We start from the raw sequence: 15305 nt of genomic DNA, 5'->3' as shown, positions 1-15305 counted from the left end.
TTGGCTCTAATTTGTTTGGGACAGAATGCATCTAGGTTATCTTCATAACAAATAAATCAAAATATTTTCCCAAACGTGTTAATTGCTAAAAGAAAAAAAGTATTTTGTATAATTTTACTTGTTAATATATCAATGCCAAACCTGTATGGAACTATGTCCTGTATTGTGTCATTATTTTCCAATGTCAATGAATTTTTAGCTGTCTTTTACATATTTTTTCCCTTTAATGACCGTCAGTAGCTTAGCATGAAAAATCAATGCCTCTCATTAGTAAATAACTCCATTTGTTTGTGTATCTGTTAATTTGACCCCATTTTCTACTAATAACAGTCCATCATGCAGTCAAGGTCAAACTAGTCCATTTGTTTAATCCGTTTAAATGTTGGTTTAAAACCTGTATTGTTTAAAGAATGGTTTTCAGGGGATACTGTATAAACAAGGGGGAATAAAACAATTAAAAATGTGATCTTTACTTCAGCGCCGTCTTTTTTATGACAATAAATCGCATTGTTTTGTAGGCTACTCATAAAGCACACCACAAAAGACCCGCCGTGTATCCTCCAGTCTATAGTAAGGCCTATTGTATAAAACACCTATTTGTGTTCGCGCGCGCGTAGTGCACTGACTCCATTTCCCAGAAAGCCGTGCGAAGGGCGCTACGTATTTAGTCTGCGACAACGATACATCGGACTTGCGTGTTGACCGGTTGACGAGGATAATAACGAGTCTTTTTGACTTCAATACAGAAGTTACTGATACGTCCATATGACGTATTTGTTTTTCTTTGTGTAGGGGACTGGGATTTGAACTTAGAGGTAAGTTTAGTTTGTTTTTTAAAATGTTTATAAACATTAACCGACCGCGTTTAGCCAACGTTTGCTAATGCTAGCATGCTAACAGAAACCACATCTAAACAACTTATATACTTGACTCGTGCACAAACATCTTTCTCAAATAGCTACACATTTAGTTGTGGTATGCTCCATAATTTATGCTGTGTTCTTTATGTTATGTTTTTGAGTCTGGGCAGGGCAATACGACAGGGCCGCGATATCATCCTGAAAATCTTCAGTGTTGATTGTTGTGCCAAGAAATCCCATTTAAATATTTATTTTTCTAACTATTATGCATATCATTGATTGGTTATCATTTGTTAATGGAGCATTGTTTTTTTATTTTTTTTTAATAAAACGGTCAAATTTCCTTCACAAATAGTATGAGCCAAAAGCGTCTTCTTAAATTGCTTGTTCATATTGTAAAGTGTCCAGAGAGAAACGAGCCGGTAATAAATAACTCCATTTAAAACGTCGATTTATTTTTTTTGACATCCTGACCCCTTTTAAATAAACCAATGTGCACTTATGTTTTGGCCTTAATTATGAGGGGACAAAATTATATTATGAATTATCCCTATAATCACAAAACATATTATATAGGTTAAAACTTACTCCTAAGTGGCTTTAAAAACACTGGAACCACTTTTCCCTAAATTGTTCAGAAATTCAGATATATTTTTTTATTGAATCACAACAGCAACATTCTCTTTAGTGAAAAAAAGAGAAAAGTCTTGAAAAATGTCAACTTATGTACGATAGATTTGGGTTTTTGTATTGACTGGAAACATGCAGCTCCCCCTTGAGGCAATTCTAAATACACCAGGAAATTATGTACATGGATTTTTTTCTTCCAAGTCAGACAATAATTTTTAATTTCAATGAGCTATGAACAGTAACCAAGAAACCGGGGTGAGATTGGTTTTATATTCGACATTCGTCTATTTTCCGGGGTTGTTACTGTAATAGCGTCACGAAAACTGCACCAATTTCCTCCAGAATGGTATTATTATGTACAGAAGACTAAGACTAACATTTCACAGGCTTGATCAACTCACCAAACTCAGCGAGTCTCGCGAAAGATCCAAAAAACCGCGCCGAATATACTTTCTAGTGCCATACGGCAGCGGACTGCTTAAGGCCAGGACACACCGGCCCGATAACCGCCGTCGTAGAGTTTCGAGGGGACGGAGAGCATTGAACATGTTCAATCGGCGGCGGACAGTCTTTCAGTTTGAGCAATTTGATTTGTGGAGGGCTAGCGAATCAGTGAAGCCCGGAAGTGAGGCGGGTAGCACAAACAGCTAACAACAGTTAGCCATCGTTTTAATGTGTTTGTTTGTTTCGTTCAGCGAGTACTCGCATGCATCAACCCTTGTTGACTGCTCGACACCATGCTCGACACTCTTTGCTAAAAATGGTGCTCTTTATGGTCCATAAATATAAATACGTATTTCTATCTATGTTTATGGACTAGAGAGCCGTCCCATCATTTCCGGCTTCCGTATTTTTTCGGGCCACAATACAGATTAGCGCCGCCTGCTGTTATGGAGACATTACGTCCCGCGCAAGCGCAGAGCGTACGGAAAGGCAACAGTCGGTTTGGTGTGTTCTTTGCACTTTTTCGGCCGCGACGGGAAGACTGGAGCTCCCTGAATCGGCAGTCACCATTTTCGGGTAGTCGGACTGGTGTGTCCTGGCCTTTAGGGACCGTTGCAAAAGTGCAACGTCTTTTTTTTTCTATTCTTAATAACTCACTGGAAATTCATCAACACCAAACCACTTCTGTTGTGTTTATGAAGTCATGTTGTAGTTCCCACAACCCTTTGTTTTAAAGAAAAACCTTTAAATTTTTTAGAAAAAGGGTAAAAGTAGTCAATGCAGGGTGAGTTGCCCTAATGTGGGACACCTAAGGTCTAGAGAATTTATCTCTTATTTATGACACATGTAAATAGATAATACTTTTGTCAAATCCAAGCAGGGGTTCCCTGTGATTTAAATCACATGAATTCACAATTTTGATTATAAAGATAAGGGAGGGGAAACAGTCAAAAGGGAAGTAAACCAGACAAAGGACAGTGACATAGGTTTGAGAGGAACTCAATGCTAAGGCTATACATTTTTCATTAACAAAACAATGTTGCCATTTGTTATCAGATTATGTTTATGATACAAGTATGCATCAAAGTATGCAATAATATTGGGAAAATGTTTTAAGTTTTTTTTTTCTTCTTCAATCAATCTTTAGCTGTCACATTCGGAAAGGTGTTTCCAAAAGTGGGACAGCATGATTTGCCTAATTTGGGACAGTCATTTAAAGTGGGGGATTACACATGTAGGAAAATCAAATGTGCAATATGAATTGTATTCAAGGTGTACAGGTCCAATACTCTTATAAAGAAAGCATCCCTGAAGCAAATAGAAATTAACTCAATCCTGTGCCTAGGAAATAGTAATGTTAACTCAATGCAATGTATTACAGGTCAGGCTATAATGGCAAAGCGCAGAGTTGGGATATGAAGCCAGGGCAAGAAAAGTATTGTTCAAATGGAAACCATCAAACCTGAGTAATGTACCTTAGACCATGAGTGTTAATGAGCAGATAAGTTTGACTTGAATTAGTTAAGGGGATATTGTTTTTTTCTGCATAATACAAACTGTCCCAGATTAGAGCGACACACCGTCCCAGATTAGAGCAAACACATTTTCTTGAGCAATTTTGCACATGGACCACTAATATATGTGCCATCTCTTCTCTGAGAATGATATGTGAATTATTTCTTCTCTTTTCATTAGCCAACATCTTGGGGATTTCAGAATGGTATCATGTATGGGTCAAATGTATTGGCTTCATATGTTAATATCGTACATAAATTGCAAAAAGTGTCCCACATTAGGGCAACTCACCCCACATATTGCATCCATATTTAAGGCTCTTTTTTAATAGCACTGGTTTTTATAGTTATCAACACCAAACCACTTCTGATGTGTTCATGAACTCACTGTGGAGTTTCCACAACCCTTTTATTTAAAAAAAAATAACTTAACTTCTTTTTTTAAAGGCAAAAGGAGTCAGATCATATATTTAATCCATATTTAAGGCTTTTTTTAAATAGCTCACTGGTTTTTATAGTTATCAACACCAAACCAACTCTGATGTGTTCATGAAATCACCGTGGAGTTCCCACAACCCTTTTATTTAAAAAAATAATTTATTTTAATTTTTTAAAGGCATAAGTAGTCAGTGTGTATATTGCATTCATATTAAAGGCTTTTATTTAGTAATACCTCACTTGTTTTTATAGATAGCAACACCAAACCAACTCTGATGTGTTCATGAACTCACTGTGGAGTTCCCACAACCTCCATTACAGTAGCCTATACTTTAAGAGGGGATAACCAACCTCTTCTAGGGATGTATAATATCACAAGTAGAATTTGCCCACCCAGATGGTACCGTTATCTAAAATATCGATAAACATGGATTCAATATATATGCTACGACTACTTTTGCCTTTAAAAAAAAAATTTAAACGTTTTTTTTTTTTTTTTTAATAAAGGGTTGTGGGAACTCCACAGTATCATCAGCACATCAGAAGTGGTTTGGTAGCCTGGCTCCGCCCGCCTACCTACTTCCGCTCAATTTTCATTTCACTTCAGTAGTCAGTCTGGGGCTGGGGTGTATTAATGAGTTCCTGCTCGTCCAGATTTTTGGATGTCCAATCAGCGAGTGGCTGAGAACGATGGCGTCGAAGTCGCGCTCCAGTTTCAGTTGAATGCTGCGTTCCTTTATACTCGGAACTCGGAAATTTCCAACTTAGTAGTTCCGAGTTCCGACCTGTCAGTGTTCCAGTGCATCTGCTCGGGAAAGTATGGACGCCTACAACCTTTCTCATCCAAATAACTAAACGTTAGGCTCTAGCAAGTTACCGTTGCCAGGTACCGGTAGATCCATAGACTACAATATGTTGTGAAGTCGGAAATTTCCGAGTTCCCTGTACAACTGGAACGCACCGTCGGAAGCCGGCTCCTGACATACGTCACTGCTATAGAGCAACCTGACACGAATCACATCACAAAAAACTATGTAGATTTTCGGGAAGCTCTTTCTCTTATTTTGGCGATCCAGCACGTCCTGTCAACACTTGAGTGTGTGTGCTTCGGCAATCTCCGCTCCCTCCGCCTGTGCATCGGCCATCTCCGCTACCCTCCCCCCCCCCCCCTCCTGCAAACCCCACTCCGTTGTGATTGGTTACCTTCCTTCCGGAACACTTTCAGTGGCGGGAAGCGCGAGCATGGACCTATAAGGGCGCGAGGCAGACGCGAACAGGGAAGTGACAGCATTACCATACATGGAAACATCCGCGTGGTGACTTCACAAAGTTACATGCGACGTCACAAAGTTACAAAGGGTAGACCGCTTTGAACACGTGACTTCTCGACTGGCTAGAATAGTGTTTAGTGCTCGGCACAGACACCCCAGACGGTCAGCAGGGAATACGTCGAAATGCATGTAAGTCATTATTTGATAATTTAGTATGGTTAAGCATGACTATGAATCATCATAACAACGTTTATAGGTCATAAAAGTCAAAAAGCATCATAGGTCCTCTTTAAAACAAAGGGTTGTGGGAACTACAAAATGAGTTCATCAACACATCAGAGTTGGTTTGGTGTTGATACAATCATATGAAAAAGTTTGGGAACCCCTCTCAGCCGGCATTATAATTGACTCTGCTTTCACAAAAAAATATAAAAGTGGTATGTCTTTAATTTACCAGGAACAGCTAAGTACTGGGATGTTTTCCAAACAAAGATTTTTTGAAAAGCAGTATTTGGTTGTATGAAATAAAATAAAATGTGAAAAACTGTCTGTGCAAAAATATGGGTACCCTTGTGGTTTTGTTGATTTTAATGCCTGTAACAGCATATAAAACTGATGAATTTAAACACAAAGTTGGTTGGATTATGTTGTTAAGCCTTGAACCTCATAGAAATGTCTGTTTAATCATGAGAAAATGTATTTTAGGTGCCTAAATGCAAGTTGCACTTCTCTTTGACTCTCTGCTGAAGTGAGACAGAATGGGATCATCAAAACTGCTCCCAAAAGATCTTAAAAACAAAGATTGTTCATTGTCATGGTTTAGGGGAAGGCTACAAGAAGCTTTCCCAAAGGTTTCAATTGTCAATTTCTACTGTAAGGAACGTTGTCAGGGAATGGAAGGACACAGGCACAGTTGCAGTTAAACCCAGGTCTAGCAGACCAAGAAAAGTACAAGAGCGGCATATGCGGCGGATTGTGAGAATGGTTGCACACAACCCAAAGATCACCTCCAAAGACCTGCAAGAACATCTGGCTGCAGATTGTGTATCTGTACATGGTTCAACAAATCAGTGCAATTTGCACCAAAACATCTGTATGGCCAGGTGATGAGAAGGAAGCCCTTTCTGCGCCCACACCACAGATATAGTTGCGTGGAGTATGCAAAAGCTCATTTAGAAAAGCCAGATTCATATTGGAAGAAAATGCTTTGGACTGATGAGACAAAAATTAAGTTATTTGGTCTTTATAAAAAGCAGATGTTTTGGTGCAAATTGCGCTGAATTGTTGAACCCAGTGTTTCCCCTAGAATTTCTTTTAGGCCCGGTGGTAAGAGCTGATAAAGAGTATGCGCGCCGCGTGCGTACCAAATTTCTAGAAGAAATTGACCAAAACGAACCCCATTTGGGATGAGCCTCTTTTGACAGCCCGTTAAAAATTAGGGCATAGGGTTATACTTCACATTCAGTACGTTTGTACATGTGGTGTTTCTCACAGGATTTTTAGATCCTGCTGGGTGAGAATGGACCTTCTAGGGGGATCTGGGGGCATGCCCCAGCAGAAGAAAACCTTATCCTTTTAAAGTTAAATACATCAATCTGGTGCACTTTGAAAGGCGAAATCTGATTAATTCTGTGCTCTGTAAACAACTGTCATATGTCCTGCCTATAACTATTTTCTGTAATGATTTGGAGACACAAGGCATGTAAACTATTGAAGAAAAACACGTGGATTTCACTAAACACTAAGAAACACTAATATAGACAGGTCCTGTCTAGTACTCATTTCTGGAATAATCTGAATCACCTCACCTTGAAGCTAGCCTACTGAAAATTTATTTTTGAAAATAAATAAATTAACATAGGCTAATCATGATGTGTAGCCTATCAACATGTGTGCTACATAAGGCAACTTCCCTATTCCGACCATTATATTTCATCTTGCCTATTTCTCAATTTAAAACATAAAAATAAAGTAGGCCTAGCATTGAAAATACAAAATAATAAAGCTTGTAGGCCTACTATGGCCTGCTGTTTTCAAGATAACTTAACAGTTAAAACAATAAATTAATTAATATGTCCCCTGAAAATAAATGAATGCTTTTCTGAGAAGAATGCCAAAGGCAGTAGCAGTGTGGCACTTCTGTAAACTTACTGAAACGAGTGCATGCCGTTTTTTTCAGCGCTATCTCTGCTGTTGATACAGATTGGTTGTGTTGCCACTAGGGCTGGCCCGAATTATTCGAATATTCGAATACTCGTTCGGAAAATTAGTATTCGGAGCTTAAATTAGTATTCGGAGCTTCGTTTTTTTTTTTTTTTTTAATAATTTTTTTTTTTTTATAATTTTTTTTTTTTTTTTTTTATAATTTTTTTTTTCCACATTTCTTTTTGCAAGAAGCTAGTGCTGCAATATAATGTCATCAAATAATTGTATATTTGGATATAAAAGTTAGTAATATTGTAGTAGTAGTAGTAGTAGTATTGCTCATTTAGGAGGATATTACATCACTAAGTGTCATAGCGCATCCATTACTTCACTTCCGAGCGCGTAAATCTTCAACAAAATATGCAGATACTGTCAAAATCGGTTCCAGGGAGTATATAGGGATTATTAACGTTTAAAAAAAAAAAAAAAAAAAAAAAAATTATTATAGATTTTTTTTTTTTTTTTTTTTATGTTGTTTTTGATGGTGTGTTTTTCTGGAACGAATATTCGAATATTCGCTCGGAAAAACCAACGAATATTCGAAGCCTGAAAAATGGTATTCGGGCCAGCCCTAGTTGCCACGGCGACGTAGCGATTTTAACTTTCAAAGTTTTGCTCAGCACTTTTTCCTGTTCAACGTCCCTCTTACTGAGTCCTTAATATTTCCACAGAGCAGGCGCTGGTTTTATTTTCGCCACTAGTTCAACGTTTGCTTGCTAGTCATGCTCCTGCTCATTGGCTTCCGTGCATGGACATATAAAGATTCCGTGTCTAACAAGTGCGCACCGAATGCACACGCGCATTGTGCCACGCGCAGAACACATACACACACGCAGACACACAGATCAGCTGATGGGATGATCAAACGAGAGGTTGTAAAGACAGGCGCACACGAGGGGTAGACCGACAGTGCCGCGCAGACGCTCGCAAATGATTATTTTACGGAAAAAAAAATAAAAAAAAATTAAGTCAGGCTGCTGTTGGCCTGGCGGGGGGTCCCGTTGGCCTGGCGGGCCCGCCAGGCCTGTATAATGGTAGGGGAAACACTGAACTCAAATATGTACATATATTTCAGGGTGTTGTGCATCCCCGGCAATAAAAACTTTGGATCTGGAATAAACTGTTGAAGAAATATAGCTTTCGGAAAAAAAGTTGTCTTGTTGCACAACTTGCCCCCGGTGTGGTGTAAGTTGTGCGGTTGGAGAGAATACCATGGGGTGAATTGTGCCATTGCTATATATCTCATAAACTGTAATGCAAGACAAATCCATTAGACAATCACTTATTTAAAGTTTATTTAAAGTAAATAGTTGACAAAGATTGAAGGTCAATTTTCTTAAACGAGGCCTAGCAGATCTAATGGTTTTACCTGCAAAGCTCACAATGACAAAGTCACCATCATCTTTCTGGCCATCTGAACTCTCATCAGTGGTGTCGTTAAGTGGAATTGAGATGTCACTCTCTTCTGAGCTACTGTAGACAATCACTTTCTTTTGGTGACCAGCGTATACAGCCATGCCACTGGCACAACTCTCAGAAATGTACTTTGCACTAGTTGCTCCGTGCTTGTGGAACCAACTGCCACCTGACAAATGTGATTCCCTCTACATTTCTGCCTTTAAATCAAGGCTCAAAACCCATATGTACACCCTGGTGTTTCCTCCCCATTAACTATCTTACCTCTGCACTACTATCTGTGTTTATGTGGATGTATGGGCTTTACGTCTTTTATTTTGGTTATTGTTATTTTACCTTCATTGTTTACCTACTGAATGCACTATGTACAGCACTTTGGACAGTGCAAACTGTCATAAATGTGCTTTTATAAATACATTTTACTTACTTACTTACTTATAACCCACCTAGGCCCTTTGGCACAAATCACCCCAATCCCAGAATTTTGGATAATAAGCATGACTCGGCAATTTAGGGCTGACATTGTGCTAACTGTATAGACTCAAAATGTAGCATACCAAAGCACTAAAACATGTGTCAAATGTTTTCAAACTTGTCTATAAGTGTTCAGACACAATAATCAAAAAACCTTGATCATGGAAATTTTACTTTGAAAGGCAAAACACAGTTTTTTGAGCTTAAATTTGCTTACATCTTATTCCTTGTGTCTCCCTTCTTTACAGGATGAGTCAAATGGATGGCTCTTCTTAAATATGTGGTCACATTTCCAATTTCTTCCACGGTTTTCTAGAAACAAGGGGTGGCACAACTTCCAAAATGGACAACTTAGGCCACTCTCCCCTATGCTCCGACTACTTTTGCCTTTAAACATTTTTTTAAAGTATTTTTTTTTAAATAAAGGGTTGTGGGAACTCCACAGTGAGTTCATGAGCACATCAGAAGTGGTTTGGTGTTGATAACTATAAAAACCAGTGAGCTATTAAAAAAAGAGCCTTAAAGCCACTACGAGTAACTTTGTCCTTTGTGAGGAAATAGCAAGTTGCCTGTTGAAACTCCGTGGCGGTGGGTAACGGTGTCATTCACAGTGACACCTCGCCAGTGGGAGCTGGCGCACAGAAAAGCCCTGTGGCTTTACGGCTAAAATGAACCGGGGATATCGTCCCCGTTAACATTGTTGTTGTGGAAGGCTTCCGCGATCGGATTGCATTTCTTGAGCTTGGATACACAGAGCCATGTCGCCAAACTGACAGCGCGACTAGAGAAAATATACAGTGATCCGCCTCCCTCCGTTAGTTTCAGTCTACAGCCAAACAAATTACAATAACCACCACGGACATCGTTTTATTTAAAGCCTCTGGTTTTTATGATCATTAGGGCTTTGATGCAAATTCTGAAGTCTGAATATTACGTTGGCAGCTGCTGTGCAGTTTTTTTTATGAGTTGATCTTTTTGTAGATTCATACTTCCTCAACGTGCAAATAAATTGAGTTGTTCACAATCACATCCCTAGTAAAATATAAATTTTACTCTTAGATTGGAAGGTTTCACTGTTTATTTATTTATGGTGGCTTTTTAGTTGTAGACTATGTTTGAGGAGCACATTTGGGAGTTTAATTTATGCAATGTTGAAAGAATTTACAGAATTTTCATTTTGGGGCATCCCTAAAGTGAATAATTGTCTTTAATAATCGTGATTACAATATCAATCAAAATAATCGTGATTGTCATTTTTGCCATAATCGAGCAGCCCTACAATACAGTCGTGTTAAAGATATTAATATTAGAAAGTTTTAAACTGGTCTGCAGTGCTTAGGTAGTGGTACAATCAGTTGGGGGAGGTGGAAAATTGTTGAGTGACCTTATCTTATGACGCCTGTTACTTTCTCATGACCGTAAACTTTGTGCTGCTGATTTGCAGATGTCCCTGGCGGACGAGCTCTTGGCGGACCTGGAGGAGGCTGGTGATGAGGGGGAGGACGGCCTGTATCCGGAGGGAGAGGAGGGGGAGAGCGATGGAGAGGATGAGGCTCAAGCAGGGACAGAGGGCGTGCTGGAAGACATCCCAGAGGAGATGGAGGTGGACTACAGTAAAGCTGAGAGTGTTGCGTCCATTGCCAAACTCCGCAACAGCAAACAGGTGAGTGGTGAAACCTGAGAGCGATATATAGGTATTAATGTGTCTGTTCAGTCACCACATAATCTTAACTTTTGTCTACAGTTTACAGAGATTTCAGAGAAGATTACAGCATATGTTGGAAAGCAGCGCAAGAACTCTGAGGGTGAGTGTGACTCATTTGCATTCTGTCCTATTTGTATGTTTTATCTTTTCTTTACAGTTTTTAATTCCAGTTAAATGTTGACCAACAGTCTGAATAAATTTGAATATAATTCTGTTTTTTTTGTTTGTTTTTCCTTGTAGTCTCAGGTCCTGTCGAGTCTGACCCAGAATACAGACTGATCGTAGCAGCCAATAACCTCACAGTAGAGATCGAAAATGAGCTCAGTGAGTTAAAAATAATAATTGAAAATGTAAAGGCTTTTTGATATTTGGTAAATGGTGTTCTTTTTTGTATAAATTATGTTTTCTACCTGCGTTTCAGGTATCATTCACAAATTTACTCGGGACAAATACTCCAAGAGGTTCCCTGAGCTCGAGTCTCTGGTGCCAGATTCTCTTGATTACATCCGCACAGTCAAGGTGAAAGAAGTTGAAATGTTGTATTTGTCGCTTATTACCAAACAACTAAAAGATTAAAAAAAATGTGAGATTTTCCTGTTTATTTTCTGGCTTGTGGTTTGAGCATTGTATATTCTGTTTCCGGCTCAGGAATTGGGAAACAATCTGGAAAAGTGCAAGACCAATGAAACTCTGCAGCAAATCCTCACCAACGCCACTATTATGGTCGTCAGTGTCACAGCCTCGACCACACAGGGGTGAGTGGGACAGACCTACCTCTGTGGTTTATAGATTATATCGCTCCTATCCACATGATTGCATTCTCGCAAAGTATGTTTCCATCAACAAGTTTTTTGTGCGAATTCGAACATGCTGATTGCAAAATGCTTTATATAAAAAATCTAATTTGATTGATTTTCATTAATTTCGACACAAAGTTCTCATCTAATTGTGAAATGTGTAAAAGTATTATGCGATAAACGCTGATGGAAACATTATTTGCCTAACAAATAATCTGCCACAGTTGACGTGTGATTTAATTGAATCTGCATTATACTGATATTATATGATACTGTTGTTGTTGTCTGATTATAGCTTGATATGTTGCTATTTGCTGGCACATAAACACTTTTACAACTTGTGCAATATATAATTTTTGGTAAACAGTGCAATCCATTTAGGCGTACAAACCTTTGATTGCAAATCTTTGCTCGAATGTTGTGCGATCATTGCAAAAATGAATGGAAACGCCTTTTTTAAAGGTCTGAAATATATTCAATATACCAATGTTATCGCAAAAGGGCATGTGATGTCAATACTCACAGGTTTTATTTTTCTTTAAAGCTGTTGGATGGAAACACACTTCAGACAATTCTATTGGCAAGTGGATGCTTTGTTGACCGCTGGGGGTGACAGTCGTCGTTTTAATGCTTATCCAAATGTTGAGTTGTATTTTCATGGTTTTAGGACACTTCTAAGTGAGGATGAACTGCAGCAGCTGGAGGAGGCATGTGACATGGCTCTGGAACTGAACCAGTCTAAACACACAATTTATGAATATGTAGAGTCCAGGATGTCATTCATTGCCCCAAATCTGTCGGTCATTGTTGGAGCATCCACAGCTGCCAAGATCATGGGTGAGAGATGCAGAAAGATCAGCTTTAAATCCTTAAAATACATTGACATATGAAAGTTCTTGCTATCTTATGTTTTCTCTCTTTGTCTGCAGGTATCGCTGGCGGCCTCACCAACCTCTCTAAGATGCCCGCCTGTAACCTGATGCTGCTGGGAGCGCAGAGGCGAACCCTGTCCGGCTTCAGCAGCACCTCCCTGCTGCCCCACACTGGCTTCATCTACCACTGTGACGTTGTGCAGTCTCTACCACCGGTTAGGAAATACATTGACATGAACAAACGCATATTGTTTTTGTGCATCTAAAGGCCAGCACACACCGGTCCGACTACCGACTGTCGCCAGAAAATGGAGTCAGCTGATTCAGGCAGCTCCATTCTTCCCGACGCGCTCAAAAAAGTGCTAAGAACAGGATGACATTAAGTAGGCTGTTATCATAGATCATAACGTAGGCTGTCATTATGCTGCAGACACACACACACACACCTGTGGCCGCTCCTCGCTCAAACTACCTCGAATATTTCTGAAAACATGTGAAAACGTCATGCAACTAATGCTGTGTGCTGATTGTATTTTAGCCTACATAACAATCCGAACATTCTCCAATTCTATCGATAGCTTCGTAAATCATGTTTGACAAAAGCGAAACTAATATCTGATCTGCTGCCGTGGCAGAGCAGAGACGGGATAGCCCTCCACCAATCAGATTGCTCCGGCTGAAAGACTGGCCAACGCCGATTGAACATGTTGAATTGGCTGAAAAGAAGCCCGCTGACGTCACCGAACACACCAAACAGATTTGTGTCCCCGCCCCCTCCAGACTCTCCGACCATGTCCTACGCACGATTATCGGCCCGGTGTTTCCTAGCCTTCCTAGCACAGAGACCTTGGAGCTGATAACCCTCTTTCATTTGTTTTTGTCTTCAGGATCTCAGGAGAAAAGCAGCTCGTCTAGTGTCTGCAAAGTGCACTCTGGCATCCCGAGTGGACAGTTTCCATGAAAGCTCAGACGGCAAGGTGACTGTCCACATGGAGCACATAAACTTTTTTGTTTTGTTTTTGCAAGGAGCAATATTATAGAACCATTTATTTATTTCCGACTCCTCTGACTTAATCCTTCACATCATATTTTGCAGGTTGGCTACGATTTAAAAGAGGAAATCGAGAGGAAGTTTGATAAATGGCAGGAGCCTCCGCCGGTGAAGACAGTCAAACCACTGCCAACCCCGCTGGATGGCCAGAGAAAGAAGAGAGGAGGAAGGAGGTACAGAACCAGTCACCTGCTCTGCACTGGCACAGCTGCAGATTTAGAGAAAAAATACAAATTAATTAATTCATGGAGCATTTTATTTAATGTCTAAAGTAAAGCAAAAATAAATAAATTGGAGCACAACAAGGAGCTTACATAACTTGCATAGCCAAGTTCATAATGTCACCATCAGCTCTGAATATACCCAACACTGCTGTGATCTGTTTTCTTAAAGGTATCGAAAGATGAAGGAGCGTCTCGGGCTGACTGAGATCAGGAAACATGCCAACAGGATGACCTTCGCAGAGGTCAGCAGATATTTTCTCTCTTGCAGTCTCTTTATTTAACTTTGCTCCCTGTATATGTTAGCTGTTTTAACTTGGTGTTCAGTTTTAATAATGCTGTCTGACTGTCAGATTGAAGATGATGCTTATCAAGAGGATCTGGGCTTCAGTCTGGGTCAGCTGGGGAAGAGCGGCAGCGGGCGTGTCAGGCAAGTTCAGATCAACGATGCCACAAAGGCCAGAATCTCCAAATCCCTCCAGGTAAATTAATCACTGACTCATTCTCGGTCAACCAAATAAATATATATATATACTCCAAATAATATACTCCAAATAATTAGTTTTTTAGTCTCTCTAAGTATTTTTGTTGTTGTTGTCCACCACAGAGGACGTTGCAGAAGCAGAGCATGACATACGGAGGAAAGTCCACAGTCAGAGACCGCTCCTCGGGAACCAGCTCCAGTGTAGCATTCACTCCTCTACAGGTAAAAATAAGGAAACATCTTCTTTTTTTTCATTGAATGATTTGAAAGCATTATGAAGGTGGTTTATTTAAGAACTGTTTTTCTCTTATCTTCAGGGGCTGGAGATCGTAAACCCACAGGCTGCAGAGAAAAAGGTGGCTGAAGCCAACCAGAAATACTTCTCCAACATGGCAGAGTTCCTCAAAGTCAAGAAGGATGCTAAGATGTGAACACAAAACAGACACACACACACCACCATCCCACACACGGATAGTTGCACTCAACATTGCAGATAATTTTCAAATTCGTCTTGACATTGTGCTTTGACCTGTATATTGTTTTTACTTGTAGGATTTTTGGTTTGCCCATTTAAATAAATGTGAAGATTTCAAGAAGCGTTCCGTGTTGAGTTGATATAAAATAAGAATTGGACATTTAAATTATGTTCTTGGTGGCTACAATTATTAAGTAAATGCATATGCCAAGTCTTTGTTTGATTTGTGATAATACTATGCCACCAAACTCTGGATGTACAACCACCTATCTATTGCAGCGCCTTTTTTATTTGAATTACACCATCCAAGGCATAGCTCTTTTCAAAATGTGTATTTTAAGTTAATAAATATTCCGTAAGGAATGACAGGACTTTACACCGCACACTGACTTAATTTCTTAAAAGTATTTATTGAAATTTTACAATCCTGTCATAACCCCGTTTTATG

General features: G+C 39.5%; 1 protein-coding gene across 1 annotated transcript; it reads left to right on the top strand.

Annotated features, from left to right (window-relative positions):
* The first annotated feature begins 673 nt into the window (after positions 1 to 673).
* On the top strand, positions 674 to 15271 carry prpf31 (PRP31 pre-mRNA processing factor 31 homolog (yeast)). Its single transcript, XM_080039974.1, has 14 exons — positions 674 to 815; positions 10697 to 10915; positions 10997 to 11057; positions 11198 to 11281; positions 11379 to 11476; positions 11606 to 11712; positions 12422 to 12591; positions 12684 to 12841; positions 13514 to 13603; positions 13723 to 13850; positions 14071 to 14143; positions 14252 to 14380; positions 14506 to 14604; positions 14700 to 15271. Exons 2-14 carry the CDS (start codon positions 10697 to 10699, stop codon positions 14811 to 14813), a joined length of 1530 nt encoding a protein of 509 aa, XP_079896100.1. The 5' UTR covers positions 674 to 815; the 3' UTR covers positions 14814 to 15271.
* Positions 15272 to 15305: the final 34 nt, after the last annotated feature.

The sequence above is a fragment of the Ammodytes marinus genome (genome assembly GCF_949987685.1).
Source record: "Ammodytes marinus genome assembly, chromosome: 13".
NCBI lineage: Eukaryota > Metazoa > Chordata > Actinopteri > Uranoscopiformes > Ammodytidae > Ammodytes > Ammodytes marinus.
The sequence above is the reverse complement of the archived record's forward strand: the minus strand, read 5'-3'. Positions and strand labels throughout refer to the sequence as shown.

Bases quoted from the DNA above. Each gene is read 5' to 3' on its own strand.
- prpf31 (XM_080039974.1), top strand. From the start codon at position 10,697: ATGTCCCTGGCGGACGAGCTCTTGGCGGACCTGGAGGAGGCTGGTGAT. The intron at 11,713-12,421 runs GTGAGTGGGACA...TCATGGTTTTAG, and splicing joins ACAGCCTCGACCACACAGGG to GACACTTCTAAGTGAGGATG. The intron at 13,604-13,722 runs GTGACTGTCCAC...CATATTTTGCAG, and splicing joins ATGAAAGCTCAGACGGCAAG to GTTGGCTACGATTTAAAAGA.